This window comes from Osmerus mordax, chromosome 25, assembly GCF_038355195.1.
Source record: "Osmerus mordax isolate fOsmMor3 chromosome 25, fOsmMor3.pri, whole genome shotgun sequence".
NCBI classification, from domain to species: Eukaryota; Metazoa; Chordata; class Actinopteri; order Osmeriformes; family Osmeridae; genus Osmerus; species Osmerus mordax.
The window spans coordinates 4,215,215-4,240,023 of NC_090074.1; the positions used below are offsets into that span (position 1 = coordinate 4,215,215).

Here is a 24,809-nt window from a genome sequence, read left to right on the forward strand (position 1 = left end):
ATGATATTAAAACATCGCAGCACTGGGGCTTTGCTGGGATAGGACGTGACCTACCCTCCTGTCAGTTTGCAGTGTTGTTTTTCAGAACATTAAGCTTATGATGTTGTGCTATGATAGCATGGCCCGAGGGCAGATTCCTTTGGAAGTCGCTCAATTAAAAAACTCCTGGGTGTCATCCTTCACACTCTCAGGTTTCAGGAGTAACCTTACAAACCACAATCAAGGACAAGGAGTAATGCAGTTAATAACTTGGAGGAGGCGTAATGTATGTTTTCCTTCACCTTAAGTCTCGTTGGCTGCTGCGGAGATACACGCTTGGCATTCTGCCACGTTGTTTTCGCTCCCGCTGTAAACGCAGCAGTATCTGCATTCAACACGGCGGTCGGCTCACATTCCCAACGTGCTTGTCCAAACAGTGGACGGCAGCTTCTCAAGACGAAGGCTCTCTTTTGTATTCCGTTGAATTATTAAAACAGATCGTGCTCCTCTGAGCAGCGCACTCCACCTTTTTGTATCATACACACAAACACAGGTTTTGTGAAGGCTGGATTTGAATGTTTGAGATTCTAATCCTCCATAGGCCTCCCTAACCAATGAGGTGTTTTTGACAACCCCACTTCCAGTCTCTGTCTCGTGTGAATCTCGTGTGAGTATTAGTAACCTACATGTATCTTTCTTTGTGTCCAGGCTGTGGAATACAGGATGATGCCTCTGTATTAGGTCATCAGCCAGAGGCTATTAGGCTACATCTGAAGTCTGGATGTCGCTGGCGAGAAGATAAATGGCAAAAGGGAAACATATTTTGTCAATAAGTTATTGAACTGTCAGCAATAACCTGGTGGGCTGCTTTTTTCAGCCAAGAGGGAGAGAAAATGAAAGCCTTCATCAAGGCCAGCGATAATGTTATTTTCTTTTCAGTTCAGGCCACTTTAGTGGAGCAAACCTATTGACTACAGAGTCAAACTAATTTGCCAGAGAGGCAGAGTGCTAGGATGAAGGTGTCTCCGACGCTCGCTTTCATCTCTGTGCTCCTCCCATCCTCTGACCTTCCTGCTCTACATTCAGCACCAGAAAAACCTGTTTGCTTCTCATGCAAAAGTAGGTCTATTGTATCGACCTGTGTCTAGTTCTCATTTCCACCCCTGCTTCCGAAAATAAAAGGGGTAGCCTGTCAAAAAACGTCATAAAGTGACGGTTGGGTCCGTTAGACACAGGACCTGTCACATCGAAACCGCTAACGTCACCGTCTCATTTCTATTTACCCACTTGTAGTCTTGAACCAAGGTTAAATCATGTGACGGAGGACGCACATGTTAACGACGACATAAGAAGACATTGTTTATGACCGGATTTCTCATCTTTAATTAGCCGGCGTCAACCCTCGTTTTCTTTATCTGCCCGAGGAAATAGAGGCTCCTCATGCATCAGAGCACTCCTGCCATGCACTTGCCAGTTTCCCTGGCAGGCTGAAGCCCTAATGTCAACTTAAATGTGAAATGCAGAGCCACTCGGAACAGTCACATGCTTGGCAAGGCCCACATCTAATTTCACAGGCTCTAACTCCGAGTAATGAAGCCAAAACTGGAGACACAACCTGAAATAAGCAACTCTTTGTTACGTGACGCTTGACGACACCAATTTGAGGTTGCAGAGTGCGGAGAGGGAAAATGGTTTACTTTGTCAAATATCAGCTTCATAAATGTTTAACCAAGTGACAGTTATATTGAATCAAGTCAATCCATTCCGTTGCATGAGGCACCTAGTAGGAGAGAATACAATTTAGAGAAACCATCTGGAGAACAAGTCGAAAGTCAAATTACTTTTTACAGACTTAATTACTGTAGATTGCAGATGGGTTGGACTTCAGCAGGGCGCACTCTGCTCACTGTGCAAATGTGGAACGCTGCATTTGTCTGTATATAGGCCACTTCATTCCCTTAGGCCTACAACTTGTGTGTGTAATACTGTGGGTTCTAACAAACCATTACGAAAGAATAGCACAGCTCAGTTCACATTGGTGACTTTGTGTTGACAAGCACAACAAAGTAGTATTTGTGAAGTAACACACATTGACTTGTGTCCAGTAGACCTGACTCGCAGTACTGTAGATTTCATTTCACTATGTACATGTTTTTTTTTGAGTGTTGAGAGAGAGTGTAAGACTTGGTAACAAGTAGTGATTACATATTGACATCGTTTTTTCCTGTCCGGTTCAATCCTATGACATCTGATTGTGTGTTTCCCACTAGTAAGCTACAAACACTTGAAACATATTTACATCAAGACGATATTTCTTTATAATTACCTAGAGGTTTAGGTTTGTCCATTCCTCTTTGGGAATGTGCCAGAATAAGCCAAACGTAGCCTTCTGTCTGATGACAGCCTAGTATTTCTAGTATGCATTGTCTGCTTTCTTCACTTATTTTTCTTTGGAAGTGCAAGAAAGACCCCCTGACATTGACACAGAAAGAGACAGTTGAAGTCAGACACGTTAGTGTGTGTGTGTTTGTACGTTATGTGTCTGAGGCAGATATTTTACATCCTTCCATCCTGATGATTCCAGAAAATAGCTAAAGCGTAATAGTCACATGTCTAAACAGAGGTTTGTTTGAATTGTGTCAAGAATACAAAGTGGCAACCACGAAAACAGCAACATCATGTGTTATGTTATGAGGTCATGAGCACAATCCAGGCCTTAACGTCATGCTTTACCTACTGCAGGCTCTTACGCCTCATGCTCTGGTCTCGTACCCTATCTATTCAAACTATCTGTTTTCCATATTTTTAACACTTAATCCATTGGTGCCGTGTGGTCTCAAGGCTTGCTCTACATCTTCATAGACTCTGCTGTTGATTCCAATTGCATCTTTACAGCAGTGTTTTTCCGAAGAGGTTTGTTATAGATCTTACCGTCCCATGCCCTGGTTGGGTTTCTGATCTCTGGAACCTCCTGAAAGCTCTCCTGATGGCAGATTCAGATAATGGCTTGTGTGCTTGAGCTTTGCCACGAGTGCCATCCCTCATCAAACCTCAATTTGTTCTCCAGCGCACGGAAAAACAAACTGAATCATTTCCCGGGGCTATAGAGGACATGCCATTCACATAGAAAAGAGACACATAAATCGAGTGGTTCATCAAATCTGTGATGCCTAACCGGGGCAATATTCTGAAACGAAACATTTCTGCTGGTGAAATGGAACCAGTTGGGATTCTAGCACCCTTGGTCATATTCTGTAATTGAGCATCCGGGCAGTGTTGCCAGACATTTCATGCAGTTATTCGGCGGATCAATATTGTTTGACGTGCTCTTCTACTGCAGCAGATGGGCACTGACCGGAAGCTATAATGATTACCGCGACCTCGCCTATGTCGCCTATGAAACGAGACCAGTAAATAAAAAGCTATCGTAACGTACTCATGGACATCGAATTCAATCTGTCTGATTGAATTATGATCTTTCTTTATGAACATATCAACCCCAAGAGGAGGGCTCTCTACAGTGGACTACGCAAAGAGGTTTTATACTTTTCCCAACTGGCCTAAATCCTTCTGCATGCAGCGTGCAACTCCTCTGCAATACATCTTTTAAGAGCTGGAGGCTGTGGAGCCCTCCACTGCTGAAAGCCATCTCCAAGCCAGGGAGTCAGGTGGCTGAGCGGTGAGGGAATCGGGCTAGTAATCCGAAGGTTGCCAGTTCGATTCCCGGTCAAGCCAGCTGACGTTGTGTCCTTGGGCAAGGCACTTCACCCTATTTGCCTCGGGGGAATGTCCCTGTACTTACTATAAGTCGCTCTGGATAAGAGAGTCTGCTAAATGTAAATCTCATTTTACAGGAACTTCAAATAATACATGTATTGCTATTGCCAGCGACTTGAAGCATAGTGGGTCTGGCTGAATAGAGCTTCTTGATATAGGCTTGATGTGGGCTGGGATGAGATGGTTTTAGATAGTAGATGAAGAACAGGCCTACATGGTTTAATCCCAGGCAAAACCTTTGAAGATACGATCCCTGTGATCTTAGGTTAGCACAATCATTTTAAATATCTGGATGGGTATTGTGTTAGATTGACTAGTTTGTTTAAACCATTTATGACATTCCAAATCAATTGAAGAGTTTTAACAACTGAAGACATTGCAAAACTTTCAGCTCATCAGCACAATCTCTGTGGCCAACCAATAACTGACCCACCAGAGGTCTGCTCTAGCACAGCATCATCTCCTCTAGTCCCCTTAACAACATGCGGACACCACTAGTAGCGCCGTTCAGTAGCCCACAGGTCTGCAGCGGCAGGATGGAGTGAATGCTCTTATAATTCAACGTCAGATCAAGTTTGATCAACGTCCCCCTGCTGGCACAAATGGAGGATTCTTATTCACAATAAGATCCGCTTCTTGCTCCACCACCATCTTTGCGATAAGTCGGTGGTTTTTTCTCTCTCTCTCCCAGCAACGGCAGGAGATTCGCTCTGCAGTTTCACTTGCACGTTTTGCTGGTGCACGGAGAGGGACCCACACATCTGTCGGATTTTCTCTGCGCATACGCTCGTGTACATGGTTTTCCTATTCTGCACTCGTTTGAGGAGTTGATTTTAGTCGCTGGAGAAAATGGGGCATCGTATAAGAGCGACTGTCCTATTTTTATTATGGCTTTTTGGTAAATCGCTTGCAGGGTTTCCAAATCAGATAAATATAGGTAAGTTTCATTTAAATATATTCTAGTGTTTTTTTATGTTTAAATTAAGCAAAGTACGGATTGGTCTTTCTTGCATACATTGATTAGGCAAATATTTGCATAATTAATTGTCAAGTTCGTTGACAGTAAGGAAAGGTAAAATGTAATTGCATGCGCTCCGAAGGTGGGGGTAGGGTACAAAATGCAGCACAAGTTCCTCATAGACTATTGAACTATATTTTTATACACACAACTTTCAGTCTTTGTTCACCATTTAACTTAATTTAGAATGCTAAACATAAAAGGGGAGCGGGTGCTATTAAGAACCGTTAGAAATAGAGAAACTCTGAAAAAGGTGAATGGGACCCTTTTCAGCATCGTAACATGCTGACTTTAACGGGGTTCTCTATAGTTTAAAAGGCTTTTGCGAGAAGCCTTTAGAGTGCTCTTGTTATAAATGGTTAAATAGCACCCTTTTTGAGCATACATGTTAGGTAATGCCGAGCCTGTTTCTTCATGTGTCAGAATGCTGCGGGTGTGCAGATTATCCTCTGTGATAGGGTTAGGGTTAAATATGTAGTGAAGACTGGTAGCTGAATTGAGCAACAACTCATTGTGCTGCATTTCTTCACCATTAAAACCTTTTTTTTTAGGTGGTCTATTTATGCGCTCCACAGTGCAGGAGCACAGTGCATTCCGGTTTGCGGTCCAGTTGTACAATACCAATCAGAATGTGACGGAGAAGCCATTCCATCTCAATTACAATGTAGACAACCTCGAATCGTCGAACAGCTTCTCAGTCACACATGCATGTGAGTACAGCAATCTCACCTTATTATCATTTGTTTGTCAGTGCTGACACAAATGGCAAATATTGGTTTGTGCGTTGTCAAACTGTACATTTCCCTGTATAAGTCACTGCCTCCAAAGAGAACTGAAGCCGACCCACCATCGCATGTGGATGTATAATATGTAAATCAGATACCCCTATATTTTCTTATATGTGTTGGTCGATAACAGATATCAAAGGCCACCCTATCCACTACACAAGTTTAGTTAACTTTTTTAAGCAGTAGTTATCTCACATTACTCTATTTAGGCATGTGGAAAGGTCAAGAGGTTAGATTCTCGGTAGATTCAGATTTTTACATTCATCATTTGTTTTGGGACTTTAGCTCCCCTACTGCCCAACTTTCCAATGAACTCTGCCAAGAGAGACACCTGCAGCTCATCCATTTTAATAAGCTGTAACTAGTACAAGCACTACTAGAACTGCTAAAGGGCAAGTTTCTTATCTAAGCACAACAGACCCTCTACCCCACAGCAGACACTCTACCCCAACCATGGTGCCACTCTGATCCATATGCATTTAGAAATGTAATTGCTGCAGAACGACCAGATTTTTGTGATAGCCTATATCAAATCAAATTGTATTTGTGAAGCCCTTTTTTTCTACAAGCAATGTCACAGTGCGCTTTGCGTACGCCCCCATAGAACTGCAAGTGGGAAAAGATAAGTGAACGTTGGTGGGATAATTCTTGTGGCGACAACTGCAGCAGCGGTATGTCGTTACGGTGATGAACAGCAGCAGGTGTGTGTCCCTCACTGCACCGGCAGCGCCGACCAACGCAGATGTCGGGTTAATCAAGGTTAACGTAGCACCTCGGCGATCGGCTCATGGTCTCGCCGCGGATAGGCTCATCTCGCACGTTAATTCTCCCACCAGTCACATCCTTTTTTTCTATATTCCGCAAGGGGATAGGTACGAGGTGGGACTCCAATCTAAATGCTTCATGCATTGTCCTAATCGATATTCAGCCATTGCAAGAATTACTTGCTGCCCTCTAGATGAAAGTGTTGGTCGTCTGAGTGATGAAATGGTCAAATCTTGCTGACTTTCTTCTGGCAGCCATGGAGGCACCAGGGAAGGGGCGAAGGCCTGGGTTTGTTGTGCTAACATCCACTCATGGAAGTGTCTCCCCCCCCACACACAAACAGATTATTCTGCAATTGCAAATGGAAATTAGATCGTCAGATGGTCATGTCACATGATAAGGGAACGAAAGACAAGGACATGTGAATATTGCTTCATACCTTGGGGGCTTGTTTATGAAAATGCAAAAATCTTGTGTCTTGCGTTCAGGTCCAAATTTACATACTGTAAGTCTTTATGTTTTGGTCTTTACAAGGCCTGTTTTTGCGTTCCTACTCATTCTTTAACGTATTATGTGAAAAGCCTTGCGAGTAATCATCAATGTGTAAAATCATTAATGTACACTATTGATTACAGTTACTCAATGCTCATTTCGCTGAGCAGTTATGTTTCACAGTTTCTGCGAAATCAGATATGTTGTCAATTTGTCAGTGCCCTTTGGAGTTAATATTGGATGTGGGAGAGCAATGGACACACATTCTTTCCTTTAACTTTAAACAAAATGTCTTAAGAGCTTGACATTTAAGTACGAAGTAAGCCTGTGAAATGTGTGGTTAAAACGTTTAGTTGGATCTGTCATGCACGTCGGCACTTCTGAATTACAGGCCAGAAAGATTGAAATGTGTTTATGTTATTGAAGGTGTTTTATGACTATATATAGCTGTGCTAATTTGATTTCGAATAACAGTTAATGATGCCTTATAGTCTTTTCTATTTAAACTTAATTGGGCTCTTTATTTTTTATTTTGAATCCATATAAACTGTGATATTCATTTTGTCTGTGCAGCATTGCTTTGTACTGTTTATCTGGCACTATCACTTAAATCTATTCTGAAAGTTTGTTGAAAGATTGAGATTAATGTTGTCTATTAATGTTAATGTTCTTCCATAGATGATGCTCTGGTCCTCTGTTTTTAAGGTTACTTTATTATTTTAATGATCTAATCCCCCACTTCTGAGACAAATGCCTTGCACAAAGCTCCGACACAACAGATGGGATGTTAGGTCTGATGATGGAAGGTAGCAGATGTCTGTTACTCAACATACATAAACAAAAGGGAACAGAATTAAATTCAAAGGATTTGGGGTCATTATTGTAAAAGAAAATTAAAAGAAATTATAATGTAAGGTGTGGAGTCCAAGTGAACCAGGAAGTGGGTCTTTCTTTAGAGGGCTCAACCACTGAATACCATGTTTTAGTCTGGCAATGATCAATAAACTGTACATATATGCTATAATGTACTCATTAGTTCTCTGCTAAGGCTGTAATGGGAGTGCAGTCAGGGGTTTTGAGCTAAATACCATCTGATTCCACTGTCCTTTCCAAGTCTGGGCAGGATTTAATGATAGCCACAAATCCCTATTGACAATTGACTCTGTTATTGGCTGTGTGGATCGATAGGCTGAAGGCTACAGACCAGTCCTGGTGCAGCATGCTACTGCCTCTGCTGTAGTTCTACTGCCTCTGCTGTAGTACTACTGCTCTGTGGTAGTACTACTGCCTCTGCTGTAGTTCTACTGCTCTGTGGTAGTACTACTGCCTCTGCTGTAGTTCTACTGCTCTGTGGTCTGGACAGATCATCTCTCTGTCAACTCTGTCAAAATCCGCCGATATGTCGGCATGCTACTGTTTGGCATTCGACTTTTCCATTATGAATGTACTGAACAAACACGCTGGTTCAGCAAATCAGCCAAAACGACATCTGTGACATGAGCGCAAAATATATGATGAACTGACCGTGTCCCTACAGCCCTCGACTCGAATAGCACGGTGAAAGAAAAACACCGTCAGTCTTCATGGTCTGAATTGAATCCAGTTGTGATGATGAGCACCTTGCCCCAGGGGTGTACTGATTGTGTTTGGGGATGCAGAGATGGAGAGGAGTGTGTCCATTAAGGCTGGAGGTCGGGTCATGGAGGGTGGGGGCAGTTGGCCAAACGCAGCCCCTGAGTGGATGACTCCACAGCCATAGTCGATATTGTTGTGGTCTGACTCATAAAGGGACGAAAGTTTCAATGTTGTGAGGAGTGCAGGAGCAGTGGAAACACAGGGGCTTGGATACGTATCTCACCTATTTTGGCATTCTATGTTAGAGCACAAATACCAGAGAAGAAGACACCACGTCATTACTTATACATGCAGCTTTCAGTTCCGTTATTTGAATACTTTGTCAGGTAGGGAACTAGATCAAGGTGACAAGAAGGAACATAAATGCTGTTTTCAGCTTGAAACAGTGTATTTCTAGAACTGCTGACTAAAGGAACAATCCCAGACATCACTTTGTATGGAGTATTACGACACTTAAATTCCACATCATGCATTTTGTATTATTTAGAACTCACTTGCTTCCTGCTTACACATAAAATCCACATTGGTCTCTGTGAGCCACGATAGGAACTTCCATGTGTTTGATTTGATCATATTTCATTGAGTCAATTATTTATTTACTGTTCAATAAGGCTGCTAATCTCCCCGTGCCCTGCGTGTGACTCAGCTAGCACGCTGCTATCGTAAGCACAGCAATGCTTCAGTTGCCATGTTACCGTAGGCCTGCCTCGTGTGCTCCACTGTGGAGTCTCACTAAAGAAGGGGCCCACTGATTCCCTCAATGAACAACATCAGACTCGTGGCGACTGGCTAAAACAACATCAGCGATTTGATTAACAGTCAGCGGGAGTGTCGGACGCGGTGCAGAGCGAGATCTGCGCACAGTGTGTCGTCTTATGAAATTAGCACACTGCTGCTAAGTCGCCCCAGGGTCCAACTGTGCGGCCACGCTAATGTATCTGGGGTACCCAACCGCTCGATCGGAATGTTCCCTTCAATCCAGAAACGTTAAAGTAATTAAAGCCAAGGTTTACTTGGAATTCTTTCGCGGCACCCATTGTTGTCAAACGGTTGGATATTCGTGCCAATCGGTACCCTGCTCCTTGGTGTGACGAGGGTGCAAGTGTAGCGCCCACGGTGGTCCCTGGTTCCAGGGAGGTGGTTATGGGCCCAGCTCCAGAGAAAAAGTGGAGCCCCAGGGCTGTGCTTGAGCTCACCCATGAGTCAGCGGACCACCCACCTCCCCTGAACCCTCCCCCAACCCCTGGAAGATTTCTAGAGACCCTTTCACCGGATAACACCAACAAGATTCATACGTTGTGGTGCTCTATTCTAAAATCGCCAACCGCTGTCGTCAGGCACGACGCTTTTAGGGTTGTATACATCCCATTCTGGATGAACAAGCATCAGTGTGTGGGGTTACTTTTGTCTTACATTTAGATTTAGTCATTTAGCAGACGCTCTTAGCCAGAGCGCCTTACAGTAAGTACAGTGACATTCTCCCCGAGGCAAGTAGGGTGAAGTCCCTTGCCCAAGGACACAACGTCATTTTGCACTGCCTGGGAATCGAACCAACAACCTTCTGATTAAAAGCCCGACTCCCTAACCGCTCAGCCATCTGACCTCCCCTGAGTCTTGAAGTCGGATGTGTACGTGTGTCCGTGTCCTTCGTAGAGAGTGCCGGCGTGCAGAGTATAACTGCTCAAGAGTGAATCGAAAAGAGACTCAGCTCAATACATTGCCAGAGGGCAAATTCAACAAACTGCATATTTAATACCAATATCAAAAGACTTACACTCACAGTGAACCTGAGCTCGTAGGCTGCTGTCATTGATATATTTGTCAGTGAAAGTATCATGTTTAATGCTAGGGATTTCTGGCCTTGATGATTTCTTTTAGACCATCTAACCGGGAGCCTGGATTTGCTCTTGACCAAAGTCGATCACATACCACATCTCAGAGCTATTTTAGTTTCCTGTTTATCCTCTGCTGAGATCTCATTGCAGCTCTCGCTGTTTGCCCCAGAAACCAGGCTCTCTTGCCAACCTTCACCCACTGCAGGATGGGCGAGATACAGATCAAACATCAAGGAAATCAGTATGGCTTTACCACACGCCCCAGGTGTTGCTTTGCGATTTTACCTGTGTGATTATTCTGATGAAAGCATGTCTTCAATCTAATTTTAGGTATTCGACAAGCTTTATTAGAGCACATGTATCCCAGATAAAGGGATTTCAGTCTCAAATTGCTCTCTCCAGGAATCCATTTGCACGTGGGAACTCATGAATGTTGAAATATAGCGCGAGGGATACTGTCGTCAGTGTCGTCAAATTATATTACTTGGGGCTAATCCACAGTACGTGTCGCATGGCTCACCTGAAACTCATTTGCAGATTGGTGGCAGAGGGTTAACTGCATTTAAAGAGATTTACACTGTATGTTAAGTGGCTTTATTCCTACAATCAGTCAGAGTCATTAAGGTTTATCATAGTATACCTAAATATTTGTTGCTACACTTTGATTAACCCATTAATCCTAGTGTTAGAGGAGTCAATAGTTATGGATGGACAAATCAGGGTTTTTGTTACAGCTCCATACTTTTTTTTACTGTTCTGGACCATATAACAGTGACAATGTTAGGTCCTTGACCTAGTTGGAGAGGCCGAATATACGACAATTCCCTGTAGGCTGCAAAGTGGCCAGCTGTTTGTAATGTGACAGTTTGCCTCAATATTCTTTGTACATTTTAAAGTTGTAAGTGCACCCCCTGGATTCAGGAGTACTTGGACAGACCGAAAAACTTGACGCAAAAGCATGTTAGGGAAAAAATGTCAAAAACATCTGATTTCCGGCCACTGCGACCAGAGCCTTGTCAGATTCAATGTCTTGCCCCAGGTTGATACGCGTTCATCTCCAGTTTTAGCATTGGTTTATCATTGGGTAGGCATGACAAAAGCACAAGAGCTTCGAAAATGCAGAGGAATCTGTTCTGACTGAAATCCTCTTGAGACACGTCTCTCTAGGACCATTGTGTCTGACCGAGGAGTGTACAGTAGCCAACAGATATAATGTGTCATCTTTGCTGTGTCCAGCCATTATCGAGCTTGAGAGAGAGAGAGAGAGAGAGAGAGAGAGAGAGAGAGGGAGAGGGAGAGGGAGAGGGAGAGGGGGGGGGGGAGAGAGAGAGGGGGGGAGAGAGAGAGAGAGATGCTCTCATGTGGTTTTCAGTCTTCCCATGAGTCAAATTGGTCTCTGACAATTATTCGTGCCTTTTTGTTTGCAGAAACAAATGGCATGTTCTGGAATAAACCTTCACCCTGATTGGCGCTTTCAGACGACACACAAATGAGCTTTTAAAGTACATTCGGGCCTTATTTCGGACTCAAAATGTTCATCCTCACCGTGACCTCTTCTTGACCTCAGAGCAAGTGTTGGAAAAGACATTTCGATGCAAACTAGTGTTTCATTTTGCCCATCCACATCAACAGATATCACAGCTTATATCTTTATATATATATATATATATATTTATAATACAGTTTCTTATATAGTAGTGTAATAATTGGACCAATACGCTGTTCCTATTGGTCCAGAAGACGTTCTCAAAAGTTAATAATACCGTTTATATACCTCCTGAAAGTTCGCAGAGGTAAATAAACGGTTTTATGGACCTAGCAACAAGCTGTTGCCTTGGAGATGTAGCCATTGACCTTAACAACGTGGCATCTGCTCGGCAACAAAGTAGCCTAAATTGCCCCCAAAAAACTAAAACAACCAAATATGGTTTCTACACAGGTCCGCAAACGCCCCGCAATCGCTTCCCGTTTTAAAGAAGTATCTGAAGCAGACAGAAGACGAATTGATGTTGTTGATATGTTGCCTTGGAGATGTAGTGACGTCACCAGTGCAAGTGCAGCTGATTGCTCTGACAACATGACGTCTGCTCCAGATTCGACGTGTTTGATTTGTTCCCACGTATTGTTGTAGTATATAAGAAACCAAATGTTTACTCCTCGACTGGTCAGCAATTGTCTCCTCGATTTGTTAAAACGATTTGTTTGTAAACCTCGACCTACGGTCTCGGTTAACAAACGTTTTAACAAATCTCGGTTTACAAAGGCGTTTGCTGTCGAGGAGTAAACATCTGCTGTTTATAAAGATATGGGTAACCTGTGTTTCAAATTTCCAGTATCACCCTGACCTAAAGGACTCGTCTCCATGAATTTCAGCACAGTCAGTACCAAAATGAACAACTTCCCATGCTGAATCCCGTGCAGCAGTGTTCTTGACCCCTTAGTGTTCTGTCTCTAGGTCCTGGTGCTTTTGAAATGGCTGCAGTTTGCTGGGTGATCCTCAGGGCGAGTCGTTGAATTTGCAGTGCCGCTTTCATCCCGTGCGTCAGAAATGTGCATGCACGTCGGCGTGGCAACCGAGCGACAGTGATGACTGCTGACAGGCCACAATGGCTCTGACGCAGAAATGTAACAGTCTTACACAACGTATTCAGCCGTGGCCCCATGCCCCAAGTCCTGGCCCTGCGCAATGTGCTTCTTCAGGAGAACGGGCCTCTCTCCTCCTACTGTGATCCACTAAACGTTACTTGAGATTATTCAAGGGCAACTATGAGCCACATGTGGAAGGAAGGAGTGCAAACAAGCCAAACACACCTTTGGGCTTCTGAATAATTTAAGAGAGCTGCTTATCTAGTTTTCAAGGACTAACATGCACCTTGTGTTTAATTCCACTTGGCATTCATTGTGCATTTACAGACGCAGTTACTGGATAGACACAGAGAAACAGATGGTCGCTGTGCTGAACACTCTCGAGATAAACTCTCAAACAGAACAATGGTCTAGTATACGTGGCAAACTGGAATATTTTCACCGACACACACTAATTGCAATCCACAGATATGTTTAGAAATCCACACATGGAGATATGGATCTATTCTGTATGCCTTCGCTTAAGCTGTTTTGCAGTATCAAATTGTGTTTACAAAGCATTACATAGCATGGGTTGGAATGGATGCAGTTCAAGATATAGGACTTATTATTATGTTATAGAAAAAAACCCATCATCCTGTCAGGGTGGTTAGCAGCATTGCAGTGAGCATTTAATGCTGTGTTTCATAGTCAAACCACCAGCTGCACTCTGGAGTAAATGAATTTCCCCATTGCTTTATGATATTTCAAACATCTGAATCTCATTTCATACATCTGGAACATATTTGTCCTACTTCCTTATTTGATAATTTCCTACACATCTTACACAGCCTTCACCCCGAAATATATAAAATATCTTGTGTATTCAGTACGAACGGGATTTGCTGGGTCGTCATTGTCAATATCGCTTTTGGTCTTCATCTAGAAGGGCTACAGAGTTTGTCGCATTTCAAAGTGAGCTGCCTTTTAAGAAAATGGCATCTGTATTGAGCATGTTTCCTCCTCCCCCTGCACTTGTGAAATTGTCTGAGGCCGTTGTTCCGGAAATATGCAAAGCATGTGTGGGCGGTCGTGTTTTTTGCTCCAGCACAGTGGAAATATTAAAGTATAATTCTGTACAGGGCCACAATGGCTGTAAGGCTTGTCTGTTGCTCACTAAGGTTGGTTCCCGCCGAATCGTGTTGTTTTTGTTGTGGGCTGTGTACAACAGTAGGGCTTGGATTAGGACTAATCACTTCGGAACAATTCTCTACATCCTGTCTCTACAGCCTGTTAGAGTTTGCGTCCAAGAGAGTCCAAGATTCTGCCAGAATTCGAGATGAATGCACTACAGAGGAATATGAAGTTGTCCATCAGGCCCCACACACGATCGTGTAAGGACCCGCACAGACAGGTCCCAAATGGCGCTCACGTCATCTACAGAGAGATTGACTCAAACGTTGTCTTCCTGGGTGAAGGCCTTCAACAGACAGTTGTACATTATTTGTATTCCAGTTTGATGTCTCCCTTGTTGGGTTTGCGCCAGGCTTGCGTGCCAAAGACACCGACGGTGTTTGTTTACGTCTTATTTGGTTTGCATTCAGATCTGTTTTTTTATTTATTTTATTTTTTAACAATCTCGTCATCAACTTGGGTCCCTTGTCGTTTTATGATAAGATTAAACTTTCTGTGACAACTAATCTGCGGGTATAGTGAGCATAATGCGCATCAAATGCCTCACAGTGTCTCTACTTGCGGCCTGTGAGCGGTGACAATTCTCGCCAACCGATGGACCTGGGGAATTCGACGGAAGTCTGTTCGTTTTACGTTCTTTCTGGGTCGCCGTGAGGAACGTATGATAGTGCGGAACCGTGTTAGACGAGAGCGCTGAGAGACACCCGTTGACACCAAAACCAAGAGAGGCGGTGATGAGAAACTAGTTCATTATACAGTCGAACCAGTTCTCTCTCCGTGGGAAGACACAGTATTATCTTGGGAAGAAGATTGAGTGCCTGACATCTTCAATCACAAGACTGGGGTTATTTTCCCGGCGCTGTAAGATAACTGTGTCCCAATATAAATATGGAATATGAAACCCTACAATCTTCATGCAAGTCACGGATCCTGGCTGAAGTGGAGTAGATGTCACTGTTGGAGTAAAGTTATAACCACTTAGACTCACTTTCTGGCAATGCATCTGAAGCTCGCGATGGAATTTCAAATTGCTTATGTTTTACTTAAAACATAGTTGACCTTATCTTGTCACAGATGCTGTATTTTATACATAACCAACCAAACAATGGGTGAATGCAAAGAAATCACCGGGATTGATCAAAAGTCAAAGTAAGTTCTGCATTTGAACATATGCGTTGTGTTGTAGGTGTGGTCTACAGGCAAGTATTTAGTAGCTTGCCTCGTGGTAGGCCCACAGATGAATCCCATTGAAACAGTAAAATGCACAATAGGGTGTGGATCTGCTGTCTGACTAACCTTGTGCCTCAGCTCCAAGTCACAGTCCAAGTTCTAAAGACTGTCGTCTTTGAAAAGACACAATTAAGTCTTGCAACGTCTGACATGAAGGTTAACATCAACTACCATGTTTCTACATGGCAATTCTGGGTCGTCTCTCCTCTCCAGTGATTTGTCCTGTGTGTGTGGGAATCAATGAACAGGTGCTCGTTGCTCTTTGCTCTACCTTTGTCCTGTCTGAGCGTGTGGTCCTCGGACAGGTACAGTCTCCATGCCTGTGGGAGCCCCATCCCCCCTCACCCCGTCCCCCCTCACCCCGTCCCCCCCTCACCCCATCCCCCCTCACCCCGTCCCCCTCACCCCGTCCCCCCTCACCCCATCCCCCTCACCCCGTCCCCCCTCACCCCGTCCCCCCTCACCCCGTCCCCCCTCACCCCATCCCCCTCACCCCGTCCCCCCTCACCCCATCCCCCTCACCCCGTCCCCCCTCACCCCGTCCCCCTCACCCCGTCCCAGGATATCACGGCCTGGCCCTGGCTCTCATCCAGCATGTCTCCCCGAAGGCCCTATAGGAAGCATCTCTCCTGGAAGTCTCCCACAACCGTCTACACGCCGCCCTGCCAACTCTGAGGCAACCTCACCCCGGCAAAGCCATCCATCATCATCCCATACGGTGGTGTCATTGATGTCCCCATAGTGGATAGTCCAACATATTCTTCCCCAGGTACGGTAGGGTCGCGTGAGGCTTCATCCTTGACTCAGTGAGTTGTGCGTAAGAAGAAGAAGAGCCAACGGCTGCCTGTAGGGGAGGTGCTCTGAATCCCTGTTTTTTTTCTTCTGGAAAACATTCCAGCGTGCTATGGCCGCCGGGACCACTGCAACCGCCCATTAAGTTTAATGAGTTGTCAGGAAGGAGAGAGAGAGAGAGAGAGAGAGAGGGAGAGAGAGAGAGAGAGAGAGAGAGAGAGAGAGAGAGAGAGGGAGGGAGGGAGGGAGGGAGGGAGGGAGGGAGGGAGGGAGGGAGGGAGGGAGGGAGGGAGGGAGGGAGGGAGGGAGGGAGGGAGGGAGGGAGGGAGGGAGGGAGAGAGAGAGATGAAGGGAGGGGGAGAGAGAGAAAGGCATAGAGAGTAAGGGAAAGAGACAGAGAGATGGATGGATGGAAGGGTGGAAAGAGAGAGATGATACAGAGAGAGGGAAAGAGAGAAAAGGGTAAAGACAGAGAGATATGGATGGATAGAGAGAGATGGATAGGGGGAGAGGGAAAGAGAGAGAAGGGGAAAGAGAGAGAGAGATGGATAGATAGAGAGAGAGAGAGAGAGAGAGAGAGAGAGAGAGAGAGAGAGAGAGAGAGTGAGTGAGGGAAAGAGAGGGGGGATAGGGTTGGATAGGGAAGAAAAGCCAGTGGTACCGACGTCAGCAAGAATAAAAGACAGACAGCCTCGTCAGTCTGGGAAGGTGATAATTAGCCGAGGGCGGAAAGAACAGCAGAGAATACTTAGAGAAAGTAAAGAGGGATGAAATGGAAAATGGAAGGGATTTTTCATTTTTAGCGCAGAATATTAATCATGCTGTTAAACCCTGGGTTATTGTACAGAGTAGAGGTGCTCTGAACCGGAAGCCTGATAAAGGGCTGGAGGGCTTGTAGTCCTGCCTCAAATCAAGTACATGATGTGTATACCCTTTGCAGCCTTGATCAGAGAAATGTTTTGCAACAGTGCTGGCCACCCGAAAGGCCGAGATGGATGATTGCATTAATAATGCAGGAGAACTGGGTCTCAGATTAACCTTCACCTGCAATGCTACCATTCCTTAGCTTCATTCTGTACACCAAATATGTACATTATGTATACATGAAGCTTTAGCGATCCTTAAAAAAAGTGTCTTTCCCCTGTCAACTAGAAACTGGGTCTCTGGGTGGGTATGCAGTTCACACATATCCCAGTTTCTTCCTCAATCCAGAAGTGTGCGGAAGGCTATGGAAGATTCCATTTTGTCACCCAAGACAAAAGCCCCAAAGAGGAAGAGAGATGTTCAAGTGATGAAAAGGTGTTTATTGACAGTTTGCGTTAGCGGTCGACGGCGGCTGTCCTCTTGTTGTCATGCAAGGCCACGCTCACGGAGATCGGCCGTGATGTACGCCGACTCCAGCGGCGCGCGGGAATCTGCTCTGACATTTTCTCATATGCTCGTCTCTTAAGCCCCCCTCGACGGTAGAGGAGAGATCAATCCATTATAAAAAATAAAAGAAGGCCCTTCAAGTTCGGGGTAGCAGGGAGGGGGAGGAGAGGGGGGGGGGTTGTATTTGAAAGGATACGATATGAATGTGAAACAACAGGGCTAATGACGATTCTCGCCACGTACTGCAGCTCCACACTCTTCTGTTGCTGGTTAGTCTGAGAAGATGTGACGATACACCTTCACTCGGGCACCTGCTGCACCGTGCTCATTATCCGTATTGCCTCCCCGCCCCCCCCCCCCACACACACACACACACATTTACACCCTTACACATTCCATCCCCCCAACACACCAATTCATCTGACGTGTGCAAAGAGCAAAGTGGAAGGTCGTGAACGAATGGATGGACCGAGAGATGATAGGATGATAGATGGATGGATGGATGGCTGAATTGAGGCGTGATGGATGGGGGGGGGGGGCAGAGGGAGAGAGAAATGAAGTGAAGATGTTCAAACGAGTGGCTTGATGGAAGAGTGGAGCAGAACAGTCTTAAGCCAGCGTTGTATAGCATGCGGCATTGAACTCTGAAATAATACATGAAAGATCATGGGACCATGAAATTATTCAGGTGTGTCACCAGACTTTGAAATTGCTTTGTTGAGTTCTACCTGTCCCCCTCAAATGCAAATCCTCCTTCAGTTGTGCGCAGGCCCCACCACACACAGGTCTCTCCAGAAATAACTAGCGAGCCCGTCGACACACAGTAATTATTCTAAGAGCTATCAAACACAGGACACAGCTTTTCTTCAGGTCCCCGCGTACTGTCAACATCCCGTGTTGAACACAGAAACGTTTGGAGATCCGTTTCCTCGTCGAAACGTTGCAGGTAGTCAGGTGAGGAGGCCAATGAGAGCTGCACGGAGGAGACAGATGGTTGGGAGCAGAGGATTTGCCTCCCCCTCCACCCCCTCCCCCACCCCCCCCCCCCACCCCCCCACCCCCACTCACAAGCAGCATTTACAGCGGCGGGCGTGGACCGTAAACAAAAAAAAACAAAAAAAAACTGTCGTCACGTACTGTACGGCAGTCTTTGTCCTCTTGTTAGGTGCGAGTTCGATTAAATCTTTACTCCTTGTTACGCCGAGCACCCGATGTATTGTACACAGTGTTTACGGCCGAAGCTAATTTCCGTCCCTTCGCAGATGGCCGCTGATAAGAGTGTGTTATAAATCTATTTTATACCGCAGCACGGCCGGGGCCTCACATTTGCATCCTGGTGTTCGGGGTATTTGTCCATTAGGACTGCTGGCCAGTGCACTGATTTCTCTCGTTAGTTCCTGTTGATTAACCAAGCACATACATTTAGTCCAAGGAGAAGTGAAGGGCAGAGTAGATGTGGCCAGGGAGCACACACACACACACACCACTATCTATTCAAATACCCCTCATTTCACTATTAAGATTAATGCGATCATGAAGTCTATGGTTTTTCCTCTTTAGAATCTCACAGTCATTTTTCTCCAGTGATTAAGAATAGTCTTATGATTTGCGGGATTTTTTGCCAATTCATCTTGATTTTGACGTAATTGATTAACTGAATAACAATTGTCCTTACGGACTGAATAACAATATTGAGTGCCACGTCCAATATTCCTTGTCTGGGAGCGGGTAGAGATTGGACCCCCCCCCGGGTCTAACGTGTGTTTGCTTGCGTGTTTTTTTCTTCTGCCCCCAACCCTGACCCCTGACCTCGCTGTCTGTTTGTGTTTCCAGTCTGCTCCCAGTTCTCCAGAGGGGTGTACGCCATATTCGGCTTCTACGACAGGAAGTCCATGAACACGCTGACCTCGTTCTGCGGCGCGCTGCACACCTCCTTCATCACGCCCAGCTTCCCCACGGACGCCGACGTGCAGTTTGTCATCCAGATGAGACCTGCTCTCCGGGGAGCTGTCCTCAGTCTCCTGGACCACTACAAGTGGGAGAAGTTCGTCTACCTCTACGACACGGAGAGAGGTAACCGCGTTGCCGCCGTTCAAGTTCAACTCCCTCTCCGCTATCTCTCCCACACACACACACACACACACACAGACCCATAGATGTACACACACAGTCACGCACACACACACTCAGTCTGGCTCCGTTCTATCTCTAGCCCATCACGCTATACTGTCTTTGTGGTTCCAGAACCTGCTATACGAAGAGCTTCCGATGTCGGAAGAGTCGAAGGGTAGTGGCGCTCCCTCAACCAAGTCCCCTCATGTTAAAAACCATGAAGTATTTCATTATGCCTCTCAATATGGAAATCCCCTGATCTCCAGTCCTCACTCTAAATGGTCTAATACCTCTAAATCTGTGCCTGTAATGACTCCCGAGTGCTTTTCTCTGGGGCTGAATGCTAGCTTCCGAAGGCAGGCAGGCAGGCAGGCAGTCAGTCCCAGCTCTGACTGGGTGAGCCGAGCGCAGGTGCTGTTTACGTGGGGGCTGGAGTCCCGCTCGGAGGGGCTAACCCTTCCCAGTGCTTTAATCCGCTTCCTGAATATCATTTAGTTCTAATTGGATTATGGAAAGACGGAGGAGAGAGCACTGTGGGACTTTACCGTGTCCCTGCCCCCCCCCCCCCCCTCCTCCCCCCCTCACCATAGCTGAGCCTCAGGCAGGCAAAGGTCTCCCCCACTTCTCCCCCCCTGCCCTGCCCCCCCTCCCCCCCTGCCCCCGTGTCCTCCGAAGGTCAACATCTGGAGAGGCCGCCTTAAGACAAAATACGAATGACATAACAATCTGTTACAGAGGAAAGAGAGAAAGAGACCTGTATTGTAGAGGAATATGTGATGGGCGGTGTGGGAGAGTCCTGTTCCCATGCCGCTGGTCTGGGAAAGTTAGCAGAGGGGTCCGAGTGAAACTGCGGTTTTACAGTTGTGGTTGCAATACGACTATTCCACTGCTGTTAATACTATTGTAAATCTCAGTTATAGTCCTTCTTGGGACATCCTAGTTTGAGGGTTTTAGCAGGCCTGGGAAGCTTCCCAAACCCAATTGGTTGAGTTTTCCCATAATCCCTTTTAACAGTTCAACATGTGCCTGTCTGTTACAGAAACTCTGATTGGGTTTCCAGACAACCTGGCCATTACAGGTGACCATAAATCGTTACTGTGTTTTTGAATGTTTATTTCGTTTTGCGTTCACGCGAGTTCAAGCCTATATGGAGATATTCCTGAGTGTTTAAACGGTTTGTTCCATTGCTACTGATACTCTGTCAGAATGACTATTTGTGATCTAGTCTCTGTGCTTGTTGGTTCACGAAAACCATTGTCCCTAGGCTCACTGAGATGTGTCCGTGCCTGCTCACTTTAACCAATTTTCTCCTGGAATTGAAGACACTAGTGGCAAAACGGGTCCCTTCGCTTCTAATCTCCTCCTCCGCCCAGCGCTGTGATCTTCCCTTTAACCCGGGCGGGCGAGGCCTTTCCTTTGAACGCATTCCCTGCGTTTCCAATTCCTCCCCGGGCCGGGTTAGGAGAGTGGCGATCGCTCTCGGGCTGAAGCAGGGGGTAGGACGCGTTGACACAGACCCTCTGTCGGTGTGTGGCCGACTGTGGGAGGCTGATAATTGGTTGGCTGGTGTGCGGTGGAGGAAAAGGTGATTACCGGGTTTATTGTCTCTCCCGGGCACAATCACCCTTTCTCCTTGTGCTTCCTGATTCGGCCCTTACAGGTCTACTTGACTTATGAGTCCTCCCATCCACCTGCTGTGTCTGGGTCGGGAGGCCACCATCTGTAACCCCCCACCCGTCGCTGCAGCATGACACGCAATAAAGACTAAAACACATAGAAATCTCCGGCCGGCCGACTGATGATAGCACGGGTCCATCAACTGGCAGCGGTATCCGAATCATCGTTGTGGATCGCTTGCTTTTTTTTGTTTGTTGTTGAGATCAGCGCCTCCTTTGCTTGCAAGTGGGCTGCGTTGGCAGTGTTTTAGGATTGCGCCCCCCCTGCTGAGGGGTGTGTGTGTTCCATGCTGCGTGTGTTTGCTCAGAGACCCCCGAATCCATGACTGTCCCCTCACATGGATTTCTCTAAGATGCCCACGCTCGCGCGGTTACCAAGGCGCCATTCATCTTAATGGCTTTGAGGAAAGAACTCTGATATTGACTCTTCAGTTGGACGAGGGGTCCAATTGAAAGCGGCGGGGGGGGGGGGGGGGGGGGGGGGATTCATTGTCGGCATGGGTTGTTTTGCCACGATCGCTCGTCCGAGTGTCATGACGGTGTCCTGAAACCGAACGACGTTTCGACGGCACACACCGATCATTTGCAACCAATGACTGTCTCTCAACAAGCCCCAACGACAGAACGGATGTCACCCCCATGATAAAAAAACCCCAAAAACAAAACAACTCCTCCCTTCGATGGCTTTGGATGAAACTCAAGGGGCATGAGAAAGAAGCCTCTAGAACTTAATCGGACCTCATCTGCTCTGTGGACCTCGCGCAAGCGCCGCACAGCCACATAAGGAGGTGCACCGGTGTCAAGGTGCAATCATAGTCCCCCCCGCCTGGGTCATCAGAAGGATTTTCTAAAGAAAGTAAACATTTAAGGTCCTGGCGTCTCTTCGCCACGCGCCTCGCCTTCAATCTCCAATGTGATTTCCCCCCCCCGATCAGTAGGCGCCTTCAACACAGGGACTCGCTTTCGCCACGCTCCACATCGATCCCATCTCTCTTGTTCTCGTCTGCTGGAAGAAAAAAACCCGCCTGGAGATTCACACCGAGTCCTTTTTTTGGGGCGTCTGAATGACAGCGAATGAAGTATTCATGCGGTCCTTGAACGCATATCAGAATTCTGTAGCACAGCTGCTGTTTACCGTCCATGAAAAGAGTTGTGTACCTCTTAGTGTGAGTCTTGAAGGGCACCTCAAGTCCTTTTGGAAGAAAGGTGTGTGTGTGTTTGTGTGTAAGTGCACGTGTGAGTTGAATACTTAGCCAGTGTTGACTTGCTCAAATTTGCCAGTGTTTAATACTTGAACTGATGCTGAAATCGATCGATTTCTCAGCATACCTGTCCACAATAATACACAATCCTTTCCTTTATGGCATTTTACACAGTGACACAACCAAAGTTGCAGTATTCATTTGTCAAATTTATTAAATGAAAACACTACAATCTTGCTACTTAATTAAATCCCCAGTCTTAGTACCATACGCCCCCCCCCCCCCCCGCCTTACTCCACCAGGGTAAGTAGAAATTGAGGTGAAGGAGGGAGGGAAGGAGGGAGGGGAAGGAGGGAGGATTAGCATTTGTATGGAGTGAAAGTCGCAGCGCTCTCCCACTGAAAGTCTGCTTGGTTTCCTCCCCGTGAGGAAGCGTCTGATTAATTGCACGGGCGCTAAATGGCTGCGCTCGGCAGCCAGGCACACGGGCTCGTTAAGGCCGCGTGGGCGGAGGGACGCCCCCCCCCCCCCCCGCGCGCGGAGCCCCGCGCTGCACCCTCGCTTTCAGCTTCGCCTCCACCGCTTTAACCAATCAATGAGCACTGCCTGCCTGCTGTGGCTGAGCACTGGCTTATCTCTTCCTGGCCGTAGCTGGACTGTGTGGCCCGGGCGTTGCCCCCCCCGACTTGGTTAGGTGCGCTTGGGGACGGCGGTGACTTAATTGCACCCGTCGTCTACCAGACAGGGCCCCGTTTTTTCCTGTTTTTCTTCCTTCCCCTCTCCCACCATCCCTCCTTTCCTCTCTCTCTCTCTCTCTCTCTCTCTCTCTCTCTCTCTCTCTCTCTCATCTCTCTCTCTCTCTTTGTTACCCCTCCCCCACGTGTCTCCCGCCCTCTCTCTATGTGTCTGATCTTCATCTCCTCAAGCAGTCCTGCGACGCACCTCCTCACCTTCTCCGCCCCTGTGTGTCAGCAGCTGGCTGAGATCAAACACTTACGCCGCGCAGACCCAGCCGACAAGGCTCGTATCGGCTGCGGCTCTCTGTAAACGCGTGTTTGAGGGGGGGTAGTCCCGAACACCCGACAGTGAGGGGGTAAAGGCAGGCTGGGGTGTTTGGGAAGGTGATCCCTGTTGGGATGTAGGTTTCGGATGAGCCTCCTGTGTACTGTGTGCACAGTGCGCCGTGGCCTGACCTCATTGGTGGGGGAAAGAAAAAGCGCTGACTCATCGAGGACTCGGCCTTCCAGCAGATGGAGAGTCTTGCAGCTGGGCCCCGAGTGCCCCGGCTCTCTCCCTCTCTCTCTCTCTCTCTCCCTGCCTGAACCAACCCCCCCCCCCCCCCCCCCATGCTTTTGGAAGGGCCGACTGTCACCCTGCCGCCAGAGGCCCGTCGCCGTGGCCAAAAACATCCAAGCGTGCCCAATCGGTGCTGTGTGAAGACGCGTGCGGGGGAGGTGCTCGGTCGTCAAACACCACTCTGCCGCCGGCTTCTCCCGCCCCACAGCGCGGCCGAGCCCAATGCTGCGGGCGCCGCGTCTCCCGCCCACAGCGCGGGGCCGAGCCCAATGCTGCGGGCGGCAGCCAGCATCCATCTGTCCATCGCTTCGACGTGGTCTCCGTTGACTTTTTTCGCCATCGGAACGAAACGCGGGCGCCGAGTCAATGAGGGGAGCGTCGGAGTCTGCAGGGGAGCGAGATACCGTGGCGGTATCCACGGGGACGTTTCGTTGTCCTGTCCCAGCGGATCACACGGAGGGACGTGCGCTCTCGACGGAGAGCAGACCCGTCTCCATCACGACGCATGAGAGGGAATCAGGAATATTCAGTCAAGTCAAACCAATCTTGGGCGGCTTGAAATCAGCCATCTGAAATACTTGTGTGAATAGAATTGACTATCTGGTGCCCCGGTGCCCTGCGTTTTTACGGCTGTTTATTGTGACAGCATCTCCAGCCAGTATGTCTATCTTGCCTAGTAATCCTGATCTGCACCTCCATCATCATTGAAGCCAGCATGCGACTCACCTAACTGTAAACAGCCAGCCAATATTCTAGCAAAAGCCATCTCCTAATACTTCTTTCAATGCAGCCACCAGTGCCTCAAATCCCAGGGCTTTCCACAGCTCTCTGTTTAAGCTGCTAATATTTCAGCACCTGGACAGTACCCCTCCCCACACCCCCCTCCCCAGCACTGCTTCAATGCAGAGGCCAGTAATTTCAGCACCCTGGACAGCTCTCCTCTTTCCCTCTCTCCCCAGCTGATATTGCCGCTGCCGAAGACAAAACGGGAAGCACAGCACACAGATGAAACCCTGTTTCAGAGAGAGAATCCAAGTCAGATCTTTAGAGGATTACATCGTGTCCATTTGGTTTCGCCCGTG

General features: G+C 47.0%; 1 protein-coding gene across 1 annotated transcript in view; it reads left to right on the top strand.

The window, feature by feature from the left end:
- The first annotated feature begins 4,605 nt into the window (after positions 1-4,605).
- gria3a (glutamate receptor, ionotropic, AMPA 3a) overlaps positions 4,606-24,809 on the top strand; it is a 54,054-nt gene continuing 33,850 nt past the window's right edge. The window contains 3 exon segments of the mRNA XM_067229103.1: positions 4,606-4,693; positions 5,326-5,484; positions 19,275-19,531. Of these exon segments, the coding sequence (XP_067085204.1) occupies positions 4,606-4,693; positions 5,326-5,484; positions 19,275-19,531 (504 nt within the window).